This window comes from Cryptomeria japonica, chromosome 1, assembly GCF_030272615.1.
Source record: "Cryptomeria japonica chromosome 1, Sugi_1.0, whole genome shotgun sequence".
In the NCBI taxonomy this organism is placed as follows: Eukaryota; Viridiplantae; Streptophyta; class Pinopsida; order Cupressales; family Cupressaceae; genus Cryptomeria; species Cryptomeria japonica.
Genome location: NC_081405.1, coordinates 380950302 through 380970729, shown reverse-complemented (window position 1 = coordinate 380970729; position 20428 = coordinate 380950302). Strand labels below are relative to the sequence as shown.

The 20428-nt window shown below is 36.1% G+C and overlaps 1 protein-coding gene across 1 annotated transcript; it reads right to left on the bottom strand.

Annotated features, from left to right (window-relative positions):
- Positions 1–1620: 1620 nt before the first annotated feature.
- LOC131070907 (uncharacterized) lies at positions 1621–6084 on the bottom strand. The gene is made up of 3 exons (XM_058006579.2): positions 5220–6084; positions 3302–3467; positions 1621–2425 (listed from the first exon to the last, which is right to left on the bottom strand). The coding sequence occupies exons 1-3, from the start codon at positions 6003–6005 to the stop codon at positions 1974–1976; spliced, it is 1404 nt and encodes a 467-aa protein (XP_057862562.2). The 5' UTR covers positions 6006–6084; the 3' UTR covers positions 1621–1973.
- Between the last annotated feature and the right edge of the window lie 14344 nt (positions 6085–20428).

Sequence of the window (20428 nt, the reverse complement as noted above, 5' to 3'; positions counted from 1 at the left end):
CATAATTTATGAAACCACTAGCTTTCATAAATTTTGGAGTTTATATTTTAAAATTTAAATGCAAAATTCATGGGACCACCCACTTTAAAATACTCCAAAAAATCTCAATAGCACCCACTAAAATATTTTGGGAAGCCTCCCTCCATGAGACCGTAGCCTAAGTAGGTGTCTTAGAGTGGAGTTGAAAGTTTTCCTCAACCAGCACTTAAAATTTTGTTTCCATGTGTCATTCTTTTGTAACTTTTTTAATTCATATCAATAATTTTTTAGATTTAACTATATAATTGTAGATTTAGCATTCCTTGTTGCTAAAAAATAATTGTGAGACCACTAGCTTCCTAAAATTTTGGAGCTTAAAGTTTTAAGATTGCTCATTATATGGGTTTCCATTGGAGGGTGAGGAGATGCGGCATGGAGGTTCACGATCTATTTTGAAGGAGTGGGAATCTCATGAAGCATGGAATAAATATGGTAAAAGATAGAATCTTTCCCATGAAGCATGAAATAAATATGGTACAAGATAGAATCTTTCCCTAAATAATAGCAGCGCCTACTTTCTAGTTTGAACATTTGAGTAGGTGAATTTGGGTGGGGCTAGAAATTGCCTCACCAACTTAGGCTTTTTTTTTGTTCACTTGAATCAATCATTGGGGGTTTTAAAATGAAGCCCCCATCCACATAAAAGTTCCTCAAAATTCTCAGAGGCATTTTAGGAAGTCCCCTCCACAATCTAAATGAAAAATGACATTTTTACATGTCAAATATAGAGAATTGTAAAACTAAATACATTTGATGGTATGATACTTCATCATTGATTGATGCTAAAAGCCAAAATGGTAGTTATAAAGATTAAATTGATAGTTTGAAATTTCAATATAATGTCATATATCATATAATATATATCAACTACCCTTCAAATTGTCAAAATAAAAAAAGAGAGTGAAAATGATCTTTTGTATTGAGGAACTAATTTTCAGATTTTTGGATGCAAATAAAACGATTAAAAAATATATATATATATATTTTTTTTTTTTTTTAATTCAATGTCTTTGAGTACCCACGGCCCAAGGGTATGCACTCTGAACAAACCCATATCCAAATGCACCTGACAGGATGTGGGCCGAGTATGGACATACCTGATAACATAGGATATTTATATATATATTTTTTCTTTTATTTTTTAAAATTTTGTATCTCCTAGTACTCCCATATCTTGTATTTTACATCAAATTGAAGAAAGGATAATTAGTAAAGAGTCGAATTGTGGAAATAGCAAAAAGATTAGTAGAGAGTTGAATTGAACCACGCAGTTGCATGCAATTTGACATGTTCCAACTTTGTCTGAAAATCCCATTGTTTAAAAATGGAATACAAAATCTCACTGTTATACCTTAAAAAACACCAGACAGCTATCCCAGTAAGACTCAATATATGAACTACGAAGTAGTTTATAACATATAGAAAACACATTAAAGCCTAAATACAAAACCCAGAGACATATTACTAGAATCAAACAACTTACAGCCAAGTCATTTGCAGGGAATCTTGGACTTAAATCTCATTGTAAACTCTAAATAAACATTGGCATGCTTGATGCAAATCTCATGACAAACACTGTGATTGATAAAGAAGCCTTTTTTTAAGATGTGAGTTTATTTAATATTTCCACTGAAACTCGTGCAGGTGTCTCTGTTCAAATAAAATTCCTATAACAGGCTGCTCTTACACGCTGCCATATCCAAAACTCCTATCATATTACATAGATCATAAAGAAGACAATGCTCATACCAATACAATCCCAATCTTCATCCATCTGAAAGCTTTTAAGTCAAGAAAATATGCAGCTTTTTTGGTCCATTTGATGGAATTCAATATAGATGAAAAAAAAGTAGCGTAAGTGCATGTAAAAGAGAAACCAAGGCATATGTAGCCTGATGAATAACCACTTTGCAGTTAAACTCCGTCTTTCAAACTCACTTGTCCAGATCATTAAGCATAGATGATATATCATCCACCAAACACTTGATGGTTTCGGTAGAGAAGAGCGGGTTGCAGTAGACAAAGGAAACTCTGAGGCAACCATTTCTGAGAACAGGATACAACGCAAGACAAGGCCCAATTCCATTTAGGGAAGTGCAGGTAATCCAGTCCTTTACACTTAAAGAGGAAAGTAACCCCTTATCTACTTCTTCGCGACAAGCATCTCGCGCATTCGAAAGAAAGGCTGTGCGCATGGAGGATGAAGGGGTTACTGCTGGGCGTGTTATGGCCTGAGTCATGAGCATATTTAAATCACCCATATCTGTGAAATGTTTGTTGTTTTTCACTGCTTGATCGAAGTCCTTGGTAATTCTAGTTGCCAGCTCCCACAATGGAACTGTTTCAGTGGCATGGATTGTCTTCATGATGGCTGCATTGTAGAAACCTGCAGGCAATCAACATATTCAGGTGAATTTTTCAAATTTGAGTTATTTTAGCAATGAAAATTATGATAAATAGGAGTATTTTTCAACTGGGGTTTGCTTCACTAGAGAGTTAGACCAAGTTGCATTGCTTCCACTAGGGAACAGAGGGGCGTCTGTTTCTCCTTCCATGTAAGAACCCAATCGACATGTATGGCCACAGTATCTGTGTCCTCCAACATTGTTGGAGAAATTAGAGTTCTCCAGATGATCTAATTGTACATATTTCCTGTGGTGATTACATTTTGAGCTTGAAAACAAAGAGTTGAGATAGGGTGTCAATCCTAGGTGATTCTGACAGAATAGATACTTCTCAGGCATAGTAGATAGAGGGTGCAAGTCATAGGTGCTATTGAAAAAATAGATAATCCTCAAACATCTGAGCCTGAGGATGTCCTTGCTATAAGGCGTAGCCCCTTGGAGCTTCTTGTGTATGTGATTTTATGGTACAGTAGCTATTAAGGATAAGCTATAGAAGCAAATAAAGAATTGGAGGGGAAGAACAATCTACACTTACAAAAATTTAATTCAGATCTAGAAATAGAAATTTATATGACAGCAGGTCAAGAAAGAAGTTACAAGTGAGGCAAAAACAGTGTATGATGTATCCCAACTTTCAGATCTCAATATAAAATCGGTTATGAAAGCTCATAACTTTAGACCACAGGCCTAAAATTGTAAAGATGGACAATTTTGTATAGGCATTAAACAAATAACTAGTAACCTAGAGTCTTTATAGAGTAGAACATGGACTATGAAAAATAAGCTGAAAAATTTGCTAATGAGAAATCCTTGTGCTACTGCGACCAAATTGTAAAAGTATTAATTTGAGGAACTACCAGAAGTGGAATCTGGTATCGCTGGCTCCAACATGGACCTACAGTTGAGCAGTATAACTACTGCATAGTGCTCTCCTCTTTTTCCAGTGCCTTTAAACTTTGCAACAGCCTTCAATGCCGCAGCATCCAACAATCCATTCAAATCTGAAGATTTTTGTTTACACAACTGCCAATAATAAAAAATTGAATAAAATCAGTATTGTGACCTATCTTCAATATCTAGGACAGATATAATAGAAAATTTCTTAGCAAATGAGGGTTGACCATGTAAAATATAATAGTACCAAACTGAAATATCTGGGTACCTTCCATGTGAACCCTGAGATAAAAAGAGCTCTATAAGTAAGATTCATAAGTTATAACATTCAGGGACTAAAGAACAACAAACACCCTGGAATCCAGCACCATTTATGTAAATACCAAAAAGTGCCCCCAGGAATTTTCTTATACAGCTCCATCTATGAGAAGTGAGAACTCAGCTGGGGGGAGCACCTATCTAGGAGGGAAATTGCATTATTGCACCAGTGGAGTAAGTTTAACATGTCAATTAAGTGAAGTTTGAACTATAACAAATCATAAATGGAACGCCTTAGGAGAGCCCTAAGCGTCAATGTGAGATTCGTAATAAGAAAACTTGATCGCAATGAAATTCTAGAGGACTAAAATGCATAAGGTACACCAAAATTTGGTCATATACAATGGTGTAGAGTCTAGCTTTGGTCATGTCTAAATTCAGAGATAAGAAGCTGTGTATAGATTCCGTCTGGGTTGTGCATTCCATTTTATTCTCCAACAGATTCAGTTTGTATTTCACCTTGATAGCAATCACGGCCACTAACATTATTATTGAAAGGTCTATATGTACTAAATGCATTGAAACCCCACCACACGTGTGTCGATCTGTTTTGAGATACAGGCGTAGCCAGCACACTCAAGTTTGGCGTATGGGAACAACCATTCTTTACCCCCTCAGATTTGAAATTGTGATCCCACTAAGTAGAAAACCAGGCATTGCCAATGTGCTTAGACCCTTAGGGATCATGAATACCAAGCAACTAATCTTTAATAAATGCTATGCGACTCAATAAATAGGAATCTAAAGATACCCAGAGCTATTAATGGTCAAATACACACATCGACACACGTGTGGTGGGGTTTCAATGCATTTAGTACATATAGACCTTTCGATAATAATGTTAGTGGCCGTGATTGCTATCAAGGTGAAATACAAACTGAATCTGTTGGAGAATAAAATGGAATGCAACCCAGACGAAGTCTATATACAGCTTCTTATCTCTGAATTTAGACATGATCAAAGCTAGACTCTACACCATTGTATATGACCAAATTTTGATTGTACCTTATGCATTTTAGTTTTCTAGAATTTCATTGCGATCAAGTTTTCTTATTATGAGTCTTAGGGCTCCTAAGGCGTTTCATTTTTATCTAGACACTCACAATCAAAGCTTGGTTACAGAGAAATTCTTTAGACCAAGGTCTTAAAAGGAGCATCAGCATCTATTTTTATAAAGTAAAAGATCTTACCACATTATTTATACTACAGAATTATTTAAAATCTTTTCTAAAAAATAACAAGATACCCCTACTTTATAAGATTAAATATTTTAACAGGATGGACCTAGACGCTGCCCCACCAACTTATTTTGATTTTGAAACTTAACTTTTTAAGCTGAACTTACTTTAAAGTATTTTTAAGAAAACCTTAAACGGGACCCACTGAAGACTATGAAGAGTTCAGTAGTGACGCTTCTGTCAACACAGCAAGTTACTTTGCAGGCTACTGTTCTTTCTGACCGTGCCAATTTCTAGACCATATTTACAATTTTACTAATAAGTCGTAGATAATGAATAAAGAAGGAAAAACAAAATTTAAAGGTGAAGTAGGCCTTGGACTTACTTCAAGGATGAGGCGAGTAGCATCTTCCTTGAATTCAGCAACGATCACACGAGACTGCCTCTCGTCAACAACATTCTCCAAAGGAAGAAGAGCGTGCCTAAATGAAGCCAGACCATACCCCAAAACATCGATACCATGAGCCCAAAAAGACTTCTTGGCCTTTGCAGGAGGAGTGGCGGCTTCAAGAGATGGAACCTGCAACTCAAAAATGTCGTCCTCCTCCTCCTCAAGATTTGGCACCTTCTGATCCGATCCCTCCCCATTTAGCTCAAGACATTCCTTCAAATGTTTCATGAGTTCAGAACAAACACGCACAGCAGAAGCAAAATCAGCAGCACCAGTGTGGAACCTAAGTATGATAAGGCTGTTTGCATCAGGGAGCCTATATAACTTAACTTGGAAGACTCTGAATGGTTTCTCTTTGGGAAATCCTGCATCCATCTCATCTTCTACAATCTGCAACCATGGCTCTTGAGTTCTATCTGGGTCCTCCTCTTCAGCCCTCTCAGCCTTATCTACTACCTCAACATCCAACAGTGTACTGGCATCTACATCAAAGCGCAATTGCCCTTCTTTTTCTGTAATCCAAGATCTGAGAAGAGGTTGGGAAGATAAAATTGTGGAAATGGCTGCTCGCAGAGGGGCGGGGTCTATGGATTGGCCTAACAGGATGCCTGATATGGAAGTCCCCGTGCCACTATCCACTGCAGCACACCAACTGCTCTCTGTTGTTCCCATAGACCGAGATTTACGAATTGGGTATTCATTTCCATTTCCATTTTCCATTGGATTGGATTATTCTACCGCCAGATGCAGATGTAGATACAGATAGAGCTCATGAAATGGATCACATATTTATACTGTTGTCCTGGTAAATAGAGACAAATATAAGCATATATCTCCACCCAAGCAGCAAAGCGACAAAAAATAGCATCTGAATGGGTGTACCATTTATATCCTTAAATTCAAAGAGCTGATTTTAACTTTCTTTGAAAGGAATCTTGACTGATACTATAAGTTGAAATATAGAAGATTGTCTAGCGATTTTTGCCATATTATATACTTAAAATTTTGGGAAGACTATCACATAAACAGGAAAACTTTGGATAAACCGTAAAAAGATTATATAATATCGAGTAGTATATCTATTTGAATTATATATATTTTTAAAATAAAATATATTTATACATTGAAAAGACAGTTGTGACTGGAAAACTGGCAAGTCAAGGTAAGTTTGACAGGTAAATGACGTTTTGGTTTATAGGTTAGAATGTCCACGCTCTGATTAAGTCAGGTAGGATTTCAACAGCTGTTAAAAAACGTCTAGTCTTCGATGTCAAATGAAAGGAGAATGAGTCGTTGGATAATTAAAAAAATGAAGAAATTTTTGGACTTGGTGTTGAACTTAAAAATGAGATTTTTTCGGGCACCCTATAAGGTGCCAAAATTATGTAGAAGGAATAATTAGGATTAACTTGAAGGGGAATAAATTAAATGATAAATTAGATAATATTTTTTTTTTAAAGATTTTATATTATTTATAAAGAATTTCTATATATTTAATATATAAGGGGTTTGGTCAATAAGATTTGATTCTTGGTGGATTCATTTATAATCATTTAATTTTACTAACAAATAAAGAGTTCATTGTCAATTCACTTAAAGTTGTAATTATTCATAAATTATAAAGTAATCGAAGAGGTTTGGAGTGTTTAAATCTTTAATTTTTAATTATAGTAGAAGGTGATAAACATTATATTATAGTTGATGTTTGACGATTAAATTTTCTTTTTTGATACTAGATCATTATTATAGGAATGATCATAAACAAATTTCTAGATTTTGGTTTGTATCTAGATAAGGCTAGACATAATTAGTCTTGAGTGGCGTGATTATGTCTCCCTAATTTTTTTTTGTCTAGTGGATGTATTATCTTAAAGCTTGCTTACTTGGGAAGATATCTATTTTTAGGATCTAAAGGTACTAAGAAGCAACCTAAGGAGCTTGTTATTGATCAATAGAAATCTTCTCATTTTGACGTCATTCAAACCCCTCTTGCTGATTTAGAAGGTTGAAGAAATAAAATATAAAAAAGATTAGAAATGGCTAGATGATACCAACTATAGTTTTAGTGATGCAATACTAAATGATTTGTAAATGGTTTATAATATGATTTATATGATTATCTATAATTGAAATATAATGGTCTTTTGATGATGGTTATGGTCCTAGAGCTTGCCCTTTAAAATGACATTCGAGGATTTAATTTAAAACATTTAGCATGCAAGGCAATGGGTAATAGTCAAATTAGGTGAAATGACCATCTCAAAAAAGTTGGGAAAATGATTTATGTTAGGAGGACAAGGTTGTGGTTGTCATCTTATCAAAGGCACAGAGATGCACTGACACTCTAGTCTAGGGTAAAGGATCAGTTGAAGACTAATAGGTTTTGGGTTTTGGGTCAACTCGTGAACTAAATAAGCCAAAATTAAGCATCTAGACATTAAATTTATGACAAGGCACAAAGTGAGTGTAAAATGAGAAGGGTAAAAGGTAAGGTGTGCACTTTTCTCCTCTACATTTGCTCTCACTTTCATGTAATTTATATGAATCACTCTATTATCCTTGTTTTTGCTTGGAGCAAAAATAAGATAACCCAGGCTATGAATTTTTATTTGATTTCGTTCTCATTTCTTTAAGCACTCACTTTTTGAGGCATTGTGGTTGCCTCTTAGTCCTTGGGAAGCTTTGTTCCCCTTTCCCGAATTTTGTTTTGTTGGTTAAATTTTAAAATTTAACTTAAAACAAATCTTTAGTCTTTTGTTGAAATGTCGAACTTAAAAGTCCGACATTACACCATCTTTTGGTCTTTGGTGCAAGATCGGATTTTAAGTCTAACATTGTACTTGTCGTTGCAAATGGTGTACTTCGTGCTCATAATGTTGGTATTATGGATGTGTTGCATTGGTTGTGTCATTGATGTCAACACTTGTCAACACTTATCCTTGTGGAGATCTTTGGTTATGTTCACTGACATGTTCAGTGATTTATGCATAGTCACCGGTATCTGGTTCACCAACAGGTTATATTGATTCATCGGCACTGAGGATGATCTGTTATCATCTGGAGATTACTTGGTTATGTCGAAGACATTGTTTGGACACTTGGTTTTGATGATTTGATTATTAGTACAATCGAGTTTGCATATTTGTTGTTACCAGCAAATAGGTCTAGGTTATGGACCGACAAGCATTATCTATTCCAGATCATCACGGCACGATATGGAGATGATTTGTTATTGTTGTAAATGCATTGAGTCGACATGATGCATCGCATATTGATTCATTTGTAATTGATTTAATTGTAATATCTTAGTAAGCCGACCTACACATTTGGTCTTAGGTTTTGGTATATATGTAAGATCTCATTTGTGAGATTATGTAGAGGAGTGGAAAAAGGATTGTAATAAGGTATATGTGAATATAAGTAGAGCTATACATGCAGACATCATTTGAAGATTCAAGGAAGGTATGAGGAAGACAATCAGAGCTTAACCGGTACTGAATCCAGCATATGAAGATGTTATTTTGAGTAGTATATTATCAGTGGATTTAACCATCCAATTGTAGTCAGTGTGACTCCCATTTTGTGATTGAGCAATGAGCTTTAGGCAGCTGGTCTTTCTGCATGTGCAGACCCCATTTGTACACACATACTATTTGCAGTAGTATCATCTGATTGTGGGTAAGGTTTCCCACCATGGTTTTTCCCCTTACAGGGTTTCCACATACAAATAAGTGTGTTATGTGTTGTGTATGTTATTTGTCTTTTTGTTTCATGCATTAAACTGTACCGGTACTATTATTAACTGCTAAACTGTCTACCGACATTAAGTTTGGTTTACCGGTATTATGCACTAAGTTTGGTTAAGTTATATTTGAGTTGAAATTAATAGACAATTGATTCAGCCCCCCCTCTCAGTTGCCTCCAGGTCCTAAGAATCAGTATCAGAGCTTAGTCCTCTTTTTGCAAAAGTTTAACAGCTTGAGGAGATTACATGGCAACTAACTATTTTAGGGAGGGCAGTCTGAAGCTTGATGGAACTAACTATGGTATATGGAAGATCACAATGGAGACACATCTGAATTGCATTGGAAAAGACATGTGGGATGTTACAAAGAATGGCTATGTTGGTCCTACTCAAAGTCAACCTAATCCACCAACCTTGGCTAAAGATCAGGAGAATGATTGCAAAGCAAGAGAAGCACTTTTGAGCGCATTATCAGATCAGCAAATCATGGGATTATTAGACCGATCTACTGCTAAAGCTATTTGGGATAAATTGGAAACATTGAATGAAGGTGATATCACTGTCAAAATTGCAAAACTGGAATGCTTCTGGGTCAAGTATGAAAATCTGAAAATGGAAGAAGATGAAAGGATTTCTGCTTTTATGGAAAGAGTTAATGAAATTGTTTTGGGTATACAATGTTGTGGAGGATCCTTAAGTGAAGATGAAATTGTTTCTAAAGTTTTAAGAGCATTGCCACCAGCATACAAAATGAAAGTAACTGCTATTAATGAATTGAGAACAATGCCTAATGCATCAGTATCTAGAGATACTTTGGTTGGAAAACTTTCAGCTTTTGAACTTGAGGAATTTGGTCCTATTGCTACAATTAAGATAGATTTGTCTTTCAAAGCTTCATCATCTCCAGCATCATCATCATCATCTGAAAAATCTGATTGGAAAGCACTCTATGCTAGAGAACTTGAAGAAATCAGAAGAGAGAATGAAGAACTTGAAGAGCTTGAAGCACTATTTGCAAGGAAAATGCCTAAAGGTCCAGTTAGAAGTAAGTATGAAGGTAAAGCACCATTCAAATGTTTTAACTGCAATAAAATTGGTCATATGGCATCTAGGTGTCCTGATAGACATGCAAGATTGAAGAAGCTAAAAGAACATATAAGCCTAACCCTGAATATCAGAGATACAGATTTAAGAAGAATGGAGACAAATCATGTTACTATGTTGATGAAGGAGTTACTGATGATTCTGATGAGGAACCAACAGACAATGGATGGGCTTTTGTTACAATAATAGAAGATCAACCGACACCTACTGTTCAACTAGTAGAGCAGGCCTTGGCAACTAAAATTGAAGAAAAGGATGAATGGATCATTGATTCTGGATGTTCACATCATATGATTGGTGATAAGAGTAAGTTCTTAACCTTTCAGGAATACAATGAAGGTCTAGTAAGATTTGGAGATGACAAAGCTTGCTTGATCAGAGGAAAAGGCACTATATCTTTTGATGGTAAGCACAATACTGATAATGTTTACTATGTTGAAGGTTTGAAGCATAATCTTGTGACTGTTGGTCAATTAGTTGAAAAGGGATTTCAATTACAATTCAAGAATGGTAAATGCAAAATCATGAATAGAACTGGTTTGGAAATTGCAACTAGTAATCAGACTAGAGGTAATATCTTTCATTTGAATAATAATGAGAAGACATGCTTGATTGCACATATTGATGAAAGTTGGTTATGGCATAAGAGACTGTGTCATGTAAATTTTGATTGCATTGTGAAAATCAGTACAACTAAGGCAGTAAGGGATTTACCTAAGATTGTTAAACCTCACAATCCGGTATGTAAGGATTGTCAATTTGAAAAGCAAGTTAGAGCAACTTTTAAGAGTATTCCAGAAAAATCCAATAATGTTCTTGACTTAATTCATACTGATTTATGTGGTCCAACAAGAACTAGAAGTTTATAAGGAGATAGATATTTTATGCTAATCATTGATGATTATTCTAGAATGTGTTGGGTTACTTTTCTCAGGGAGAAATCAGAAGCTTTTGGGAAATTCAAACTATTCAAGGTCATGGTAAAGAATGAAACCGGTAAGAAAATCAAATGTTTGAGATCAGATCAAGGAGGTGAATTCACATCTAAGGAATTTAATACATTCTGTGAAGTGAATGGAATCAAAAGACAATTATCAGCACCTCAGACACCCCAACAAAATGGAGTTGTGGAAAGGAAGAACAAAACCATTTTGGATGCAGCTAGAAGCATGATATCAGAAGCAAACCTACCTCATGTGTATAGGAGAGAAGCAGTCAATATAGCTGTTTATACATTCAACATAGTTCACATCAATGGTGAAACCGATAAGACCCCTCATGAACTATGGTTTGGTAATACTCCTACTCTTAAATATTTCAAAATATTTGGAAGCAAATGTTTTTGATTAAGGAAAATCAGGTTTTAAGGGACCCGAAACCCGCTTACAATACGAAAGATGAGCAAGAAAGAAACAAGAGAATATAAGACCAAGACAAAACAACTGCAAAAGACCAGCACAAAAACCAGCAGCTAGGACAAAAGGACAGCAAGGATCTAACAAGAAATTGGCATCCAAAACCCAGCATTACATTTCAAATGAAAACTTTTATAGACTCCTCAGCGTTCTGAACCAAAAGCATCATGGCCTTAGCGACTTCTCTCAGATCATTGCTCTCCTATTTCAGCTGGATGTCTTTCGTTTTGGTCTCCATATCAGTGGTGGTCTGCCTAGTCCTTCGCCTAGAGATTTGATGGGTGGAGCTAGAGGTCGGTACATCATCAATGATTACCAAGTTCTTATCCTAATTTTTCCTCTCTAAGTGATCCACCAAGGCATTCATATTATGTGATGAAACTCTTAAGACCTCAAGACTGTGGTTCATGAAGCTTTTCAAAGCCTTCTCAGTTTGAGCAACCCGAGTGATGATGTTATCTTTATCTGCCTCAGCCTTTTCTTTTACAATTCTGATAACATCCTCCAGATGTTTCAAATCCCCTTTTATCAGGTCTTTTTCTGACCAATCCTACATCTCAATTTCCTCCCCAGCTTCACTGGTTTCAATCTCCTCACTCTTTTTCCCCGAATTTGTTTCCTTAATCAAATTGTGTATCTTATTTTCTAGGTCCCTCTACTTGCTCTAAATGCTTGTTATGTTGTCAATAACCCACTTCTGGAGATTGAAAGACTCCAATGTGCAATTTCAGGCAGTATTCAAAATAGTATTCGTCGAATCCCTACCCTGCTCACTGCTCACATATTTAGGGTTGTCTTCCTCCATAGAGTTCGGGGCGACATTCCTGCTATCCGAACCCATAGGGTTAGAATAAGGGTTTTCAAAATTAACATCTTTTTTCCCTTCCTCCTCTTCTCCAGCATTCTCTTCCTTCTCACTCTCCATTTTTGTCTCAATATCCTTCCCCTGTTCCTCCTCCAAATCATCATGCACCTCCGCTTCCACATTATCAATATCAGCTCTTTGTTTTTTATGGGTAGGGGCATTAGACTGGTCATCATCAGACTCAGAATCATTACAGCTCTCAGAAACATGGGCATTAGTTACCAGGTAATCATCCTTGCTAGCCCTAGCTTTTTCCTTCAGATATTCGTAAATGAGCAAAATAAGCCCCTGATGGGCTATGGGGTAAGAATTGGGCTTTTTGGCATGGTCAGCCAAACTCTCATTCAGAGAAGAAGCTAAGTAAAAGGGCAAGGAAATCTTAACCCCATGGCGGAAATGATTAAGAATTGCAAAATGATAGTTGTAGATTTTATTAAATCTACCATCAACAGTAAGGAATTCCATCAAAACCCTTAACACTTTCTGCCAAAAAGACTTTACCTGCTGGGGGAGGTAGTAGGAGATGTTGTTTCTTGGCAAGCCAAACCTTCTCATCCTCAGATTTCGGGAAGTTTTTAATTGCTTCAGCAGCATACTTCCAGTCTCTATAGAATTTAGTGCCCTCCTTCTGAAGACCTGTGACCTCCGCAACCAGATCCTCATTAATATTCCAGGTCTCCCCAAACAAGGTGACTCTGTTGTTGTTCCAGCCCCTAGCAAAGCCATGAGACACCGAATTTTTGCTTCCATGCAACTTTTCCATATAGTCAGTGAATCCATATCTATGAAGCCTCCTCCACACTTTCTGCTCACTCTTCCAGTTTTCACAACCAGAGGGCTCATTCTTGTTTAAGTTACCTCCCATATTGAATAGCAAGTCGAAGTACCCAAAGGTGTATCTCACAATCTACAGATTTAACCACAAGTTCTTGAGCAAAATTCTGGAATAACATAACAGAGTCCCATCCTTGGTTTTAAAGATAATAACAATGGCCCCACAAAACCGACACTTATTATTATAATCCCCATCACACATATGATCATAAAACCTATGCCTAAAAGCACTCATTAACTGACAATTCATTTGCCTCCAAACTCTATCTTTGATTTCCGGACCCCAAAAGATAATCATGATTTTAAATTGACCCATTGATGCGATCAAATAATAATTGCTCTCTAACATTCCTTTTACAATGGGTCTCTCTGATATATTTAACCTCCACCTCTAAATTGATCCCTTCATTAGCTAAGAGGTCCGCAACCTTATTGCCTTCCCTTAGAGTGTGAGTTATGAGAATACTAACATAGTCATTTAATAACTTTTGAGCACTTTCAACTAAATTAGTAATATTCCAAGATACAGAACTAGTACCTTTAAGAGCCTGGATGATGTTGAGGGAGTCCCTTCCAGCCAAATTTTTTTAAATTTGAATCCCTGAGCAAGCTGGAGGGTTTTTAGCATAGCCTGAGCTTCAGCCACATGATTATTTTGGACCCCAAAAGGAAAAGCAATAGCAGCAATACAGGCACCTTGAGCATTTCTGATGACTCCTCCACCACCAGACTTCCCAGGGTTGCCTTTAGCCGCCCCATCAAAATTCACCTTTATCCATTCATGATCAGGAAATCGCCAAACAATATTATCTCTCCTAATCTTATTGTTAGATTTGCAAACTTTGTGGATTAAGTTCCATTCAGTAAGGATGCCTTTTTCAATTTCATTCATATCAGTAAAAAACCATTGTTTATTGTTCCTGTGAGGAATATTTATGTTTTATTTTATAGCCCTGCAAACTTTTTCAAAGACCACCTGAGAGATGCACTTAGCTTCCCTAAATATTTTGTTATTTCTCTCTTTCTAGATTCCCCAGCAAGTCATGGGGAGGATCAGGGACCAAAGGTTCTTGATAAGAGGAAATTTGGTGGGGAAGGTCTATTGCCAAATAATTTCCTTGAGACTCTTGTGCATGACCCAATCAACTTTCCAATTCACCCAAAACTTACTCCAAATTTCTCAAGTGAAGGAACAATGGAAGAACATATGATCAATTAATTCTTCATCTTTCTGGCATAGCTCACACCTGTTAGGGAACATAAAACCTCTACGGACCAAGTTGTCAATAGTAAGGATCCTATTGTGAGTAGCAAGCCAAAGGAACATATTGACTTTAGGGATAAGAATTTTGTTCCAAACTTTGCCCCATATAGGTTTACTGATCTAAGTGAAAGTGTTTTTGTAGGTAGAAGCAACCATAAAGTCACCTCTTGAATTACTCTTCCAGAGGAAAACATCATCATAATCTTTGTTAATAGAAAAGGATAACAACTCCTGCTGGAGCAAGGAAAATCCAGCATATATAACATCAAGCCTAACCCATTTGTTCTCCTTCCAGTAGTCACACACCATAGACCCAAACCTCCTTTTACATTCCTCAATAAATTGATTGCTACCTTGATCAAAGAGAGGTTCATTGTTCATCCAAGGATCCTCCCAGAACCTTATTTTGTCACCTTTTCCGAGGACCCATCCAACTCCAGCTTTGGCAACTTTTATGGATTTGATAATACTATTCCAAATGAAGGACCCAACAGGGATGTCTTCAGAGTTGAGGAGATCCTGGAGAGGCTGATTCTAAATATATTTGTCAAACCAGATCCGGTTCCAATCTTTCTTAATGTCATAAGCTCTCCATATTTGTTTAGCAAGGAGAGCTTTATTAAAAAAATTTAGAGCTTTAATACCAAGCCCTCCTTTTCTCTTTGGTTTACACACTTTGTCCCAATCAACCAAGGATAGTCTCTTTTTTCCTTCAACCCCTGACCAGAGAAATCTCTTCTGGATTCTTCTAATGCTTCAACAAATTTAGTCAGGATACCAAATAGACTGAGAACATATACAGGGAGATTTTGGAGAGTAGCTTGAAGAAGCTGCAACTTTCCAGCCTGAGATAAAATGGATCCTTTCCAGCCAGCAAGTTTTTTGTTGAGTTTGTTAATTAACATATTTCAGAAGGAGTCTGGGGGAGCTAATCCCAAGGGGAGACCCAGATAAGTGGAGGGGAGCATTTCCACCTTGCAACGAATAATTTTAGCAATTCTCTATTGTCTTATGATAGGAGTGTTCATGAAGTATATAGTCGATTTGTCCCAATTGACTTGCTGGCCAGTAGCCAAAGAATAAGAATTAAGAGCACCTTTAAAGGCAACAACCTCCCCAACAAAAGAATATCTCATTAAGAAAGAATCATCAACAAACTGTTGGTGAGAACAAAAAACATTAGCAAAGGAAGGTTGAAGACCTTTGATAATTTTATTCACTTTCATTTTTTGGATCAGTCTACTCATGCTCTCCGCCAAGATGGTGAAAAGAATAGGAGATATGGGATCTCCTTGTCTAAGCCCCCTCGACGATTTAAAGAATTTAGTAGGAGATCCATTAATGAGAATTGAAAACATAAGAGTGGAGATCAACTCTCTGATAATTTTGATTATCTTCTCATCAAATCCAAAAGTCTCCATGATTCTGAAAAGAACTTGCCAATCCACTCTATCATAAGCTTTCTCCAGATCCAACTTTATCAAAAATCCTTCTTTATTGGTAGCATTGAGGAAGTGAATATTCTCATGCACCAGAATGATAGAGTCCAAAATCTGCCTGCCAGGAACAAAACCTTTTTGCTCCTCGGAGATGATGAAGGGGAGGACAACCAAAATTCTAGAAGTTAAAACTTTAGATATGATATTATAGAAGGAGTTACATAGACTTATTGGCCTAAATTTTCCCATTGAATCTGCCCCAGCCACCTTAGGAATTAAGGCAATAAAAGTGGAGTTGATTTCCTTACGGATTCTTCTTGAACCAAAAAATTCTTTTACCGCATTGACCGTGTCTTTTCCCACAATATGCCAAAATTCCTGGAAGAAAAACATAGGGAAGTCATCAAGTCCCGGAGCCTTATCCCCTTGAAAGGACAAGACAACTTTTTTAATTTCCCCAACAGAGGGGATAGCAGAAAGGGCCTTATTAGGAGAAGCAAATGTTATATTAGGAGAGATGATTATATTGGCAAATTTGATCCTAGAAGTGATGAAGGAATATTTCTTGGTTATTCATCTAAGAGCAAGGCATATAGATGTTTTAACAAGAGATTGCAGAAAATCATTGAAAGTGCAAATGTGAAGATTGATGAACAATTTAGAAGGTCTATGGACTCTGAACCGACAGTTGAGATAATCACAAACGAACCTACAATGAGTACACCAGTACAGAATATTGATCCAGTCACACTGGCATCATCTGAGAATTCCACAGTTACTGAAGAACAACAACAAGTGTATACACCGAGGTATGTAAGATTGAATCACTATGAAAGTCAGATAATTGGGAATAAGTATCAAGGTGTTATGACTAGAGGAAGACTAGCAAATGAAGAGGTATGTCTAATTTCTCAAATTGAACCAACAACTATTAATGAGACATGTGAAGATAAACATTGGATTAAGGCTATGGAAGATGAATTGGAATAAATTGAAAAGAATAACGCATGGACATTGGTTCCCCGGCCTAAAAACAAAAATGTAATTGAAACTAAATGGGTATCTAGAAATAAACTTAACGTAGATGGTAAGGTAATCAGAAACAAAGCAAGATTAGTGTGTAAGGGATATTCGCAGAAAGAAGGAATTGATTACAATGAAACCTTTGCACCGATAGCTAGAATTGAAGCAGTCAAATTATTTTTAGCTTTTGCAGCACATAAGAGCTATAAAGTATATCAAATGGATGTTAAATGTGCATTTTTGAATGGTGATCTTGAAGAGGAAGTTTACATTGAACAACCTGATGGATTTTCTTTGACAGATGACAAAGATATGGTTTGCAGGTTAAGGAAAGCTTTATATGGATTGAAGCAAGCTCCTAGAGCTTGGTATGCTAGATTGGACAAATATCTTTTGAAGTTTGGTTGCACTAAAGGTAATGCTGACAACAACTTATACTACAAAGTAACTAATGATGACATCATGGTTATTGAATTTTTTGTTCATGATATCATTTTTGGAGGAGAAGATGGATTGTGTAAAGACTTTTCTAATAAGATGTAGGAAGAATTTGAAATGTCTATGATTGGGGAGATAAAATTCTTTTTAGGATTGCAGATTTCACAAACTGATAAAGGCATAATCATAAATCAATCAAAGTACTTGAAGGAGTTACTAAAGAAATTTGGCATGGAAAACTCTAAACCGATAAGCACACCTATGACTACAACTGATAAACTATCATTGAAGGATGAATCAACACCTGTTAATCTGACAAGATACAAGTCTATGATAGGAGGTTTACTGTATTTGACACAAACAAGACTTGATAATATGAATGCAGTATGTATTGTTTCAAGATTTTAGAGTAATCCTAAGGAAAATCATGAATCAGCAGTGAAAAAGATTTTCCGGTACCTACAAGACACAACAAATCTTGGTTTATGGTATCCTAAAGATGAAAATTTTGATTTATGTGCATACACAGATGCAAATTGGGCAGGAGAAGTAAATGACAGAAAAAGCACCACCAGCGGAGAATTTTTTCTTGGCAGTAAACTAATTTCATGGTTGAGCAAGAAACAGAGTTGTACATCACTATCAACAGCAAAATCAGAATATGTTGCAGCAGCAACTAATTGTACATAGATATTATGGATTAAGCAAATGTTGAAGGATATAAAGGTAAAATGCAAAGAACCTATAATCATTTACTATGATAATATGACAGCAATTGATATATCTAAGAATCCGGTATTTCACTCTAAAACTAAACAGGTTTCTATCAAATTCAATTTTCTGAAAGAGAATGTTGAAGCAAAAGAAGTGAAATTGGTTTATGTGAATACTAAAGAGCAGATTGCAGATATCTTTACTAAGCCTTTGCCTAAGGAAACTTTTGAATATCTAAGAGAGCAACTTGGAGTTATACCCTCACTGGTAGAAACTTAGATAGTTGAGCATGGCATCAGATCAGCAGAATTAACAGAGAAATCTTTTTTCTGGCTTTGATGAATGAGAGCTACTTCTCAGGGGGAGTAGATCGAATAAATTTGGTTATAGCAATTGGTATTTGTAATAAGTTCTATGAACTGATTGTATTTGGTTTTGTATTGCTTTGGCATTTGATGTCAAAGGGGGAGAGATATCTATGGAAAAACACATTATCTTTTGGGGAGAGATTGTTACTCTCTGTATCTGTATTTTGATGATCTCTTTGGGAGATTGTTGGTTTTTGGTTTTTGGCATTTCTGTTTTGGCACTTAAATGGTTTTTCCATCTTGTGTTGCCATCAACGCCAAAGGGGAAGATTGTTGGTATTATGGATGTGTTGCATTGGTTTTGTCATTGATGTCAACACTTATCCTTGTGGAGATCTTTGGTTACGTTCACCGGCATGTTCAGTGACTTATGCATAGTCACCGATATTTGGTTCACCGGTAGGTTATATTGATTCATCGGCACTGAGGATGATCTGTTATCATTTGGAGATTACTTGGTTATGTCGAAGACATTGTTTGGACACTTGGTTTTGATGATTTGATTATTGGTACAATCGAGTTTGCATATTTGTTGTTACCGGCAAATAGGTCTAGGTTATGGATCGGCAAGCATTATCTATTCCAGATCAGCACATCACGATATGGAGATGATTTGTTATTGTTGTAAATGCATTGAGCCGACATGATGCATCGCATATTGATTCATTTGTAATTAATTTAATTGCAATATCTTAGTAAGCCGACCTACACATTTGGTCTTAGGTTTTGGTATATATGTAAGATCTCATTTGTGAGATTATGTAGAGGAGTGGAAAAAGGATTGTAATAAGGTATATGCAAATATAAGCAGAGCTATACATACAGACATCATTTGAAGATTCAAGGAAGGTATGAGGAAGACAATCAGAGCTTAACCGGTACTGAATCCAGCATATGAAAATGTTATTTTGAGCAGTACATTATCATTGGATTTAACCATCCAATTGTAGGTGACTCCCATTTTGTGATTGAGCAGTGAGCTTTAGGCAGTTGGTCTTTCTGCATGTGCAGACCCCATTTGTACACACATACTATCTGCAGTAGTATCATTTGATTGTGGGTAAGGTTTCGCACCATGGTTTTTCCCCTTACAGGGTTTCCACGTACAAATAATTGTGTTATGTGTTGTGTATGTTATTTGTCTTTTTGTTTCATGCATTAAACTTTACTGGTACTATTATTAATTGCTAAACTGTCTACCAGCATTAAGTTTGGTTTACCGGTATTATGCACTAAGTTTGGTTAAGTTATATTTGGGTTGAAATTAATAGACAACTGATTCACCCCCCCTCTCAGTTGCCTCCGGGTCCTAACACATAAGTCTGAATTACACCCTCCTTTTTTTAGTTTTTGGTGCAAAACAAACTTATGAGCCCGATGTGCACATTTATCATGCATAGCTTATAATTGGTTGAGGTTTTTGAGATCATTTTGATTTTTTCTCTCTTTTTAATCTCTTTTGAGTTCTTTTTACCCTCATTAGTTTGTTTTTATGTAATACAAGAAACCACAAATGGTTTATGATAGCATGGACTAAAACCATGATCAAGTGGTCTACATACAAAAGATACCAAGTATGACATCGGTCAAAGAGTTATATGCATCTTTCTAGATGCTTCAAGACTTTTTATATGAATGTGGTTGTTCAACCTCACAAAGGGACAAAAATAGCCCACTGGAAGACAAAATAATAACTCCTTAGGTCCAAAAAAAGGCTACCCACTTCTTACACAGTCTAAGATGCTTTCTTACATTTCTTACGGACTCATAAAAATAGTACTAGCAATTGGGTCAATATGTAAGAGATGTGATATGATTCTATAATGTTCTAATGCATGAGCCTAACTACAAGTGTAGATGACTTGGAGTGAATATCTAGGCAATTGGAGCCATTGATTGTTATATAATTGAAAAACTTTAATTTGAAAGTCAGT

Bases quoted from the DNA above. Each gene is read 5' to 3' on its own strand.
- LOC131070907 (XM_058006579.2), bottom strand. From the start codon at position 6,005: ATGGAAAATGGAAATGGAAATGAATACCCAATTCGTAAATCTCGGTCT. The intron at 3,468-5,219 runs GTAAGTCCAAGG...TATTATTGGCAG, and splicing joins CTACTCGCCTCATCCTTGAA to TTGTGTAAACAAAAATCTTC. The intron at 2,426-3,301 runs GTAGTTCCTCAA...GATTGCCTGCAG, and splicing joins GATACCAGATTCCACTTCTG to GTTTCTACAATGCAGCCATC.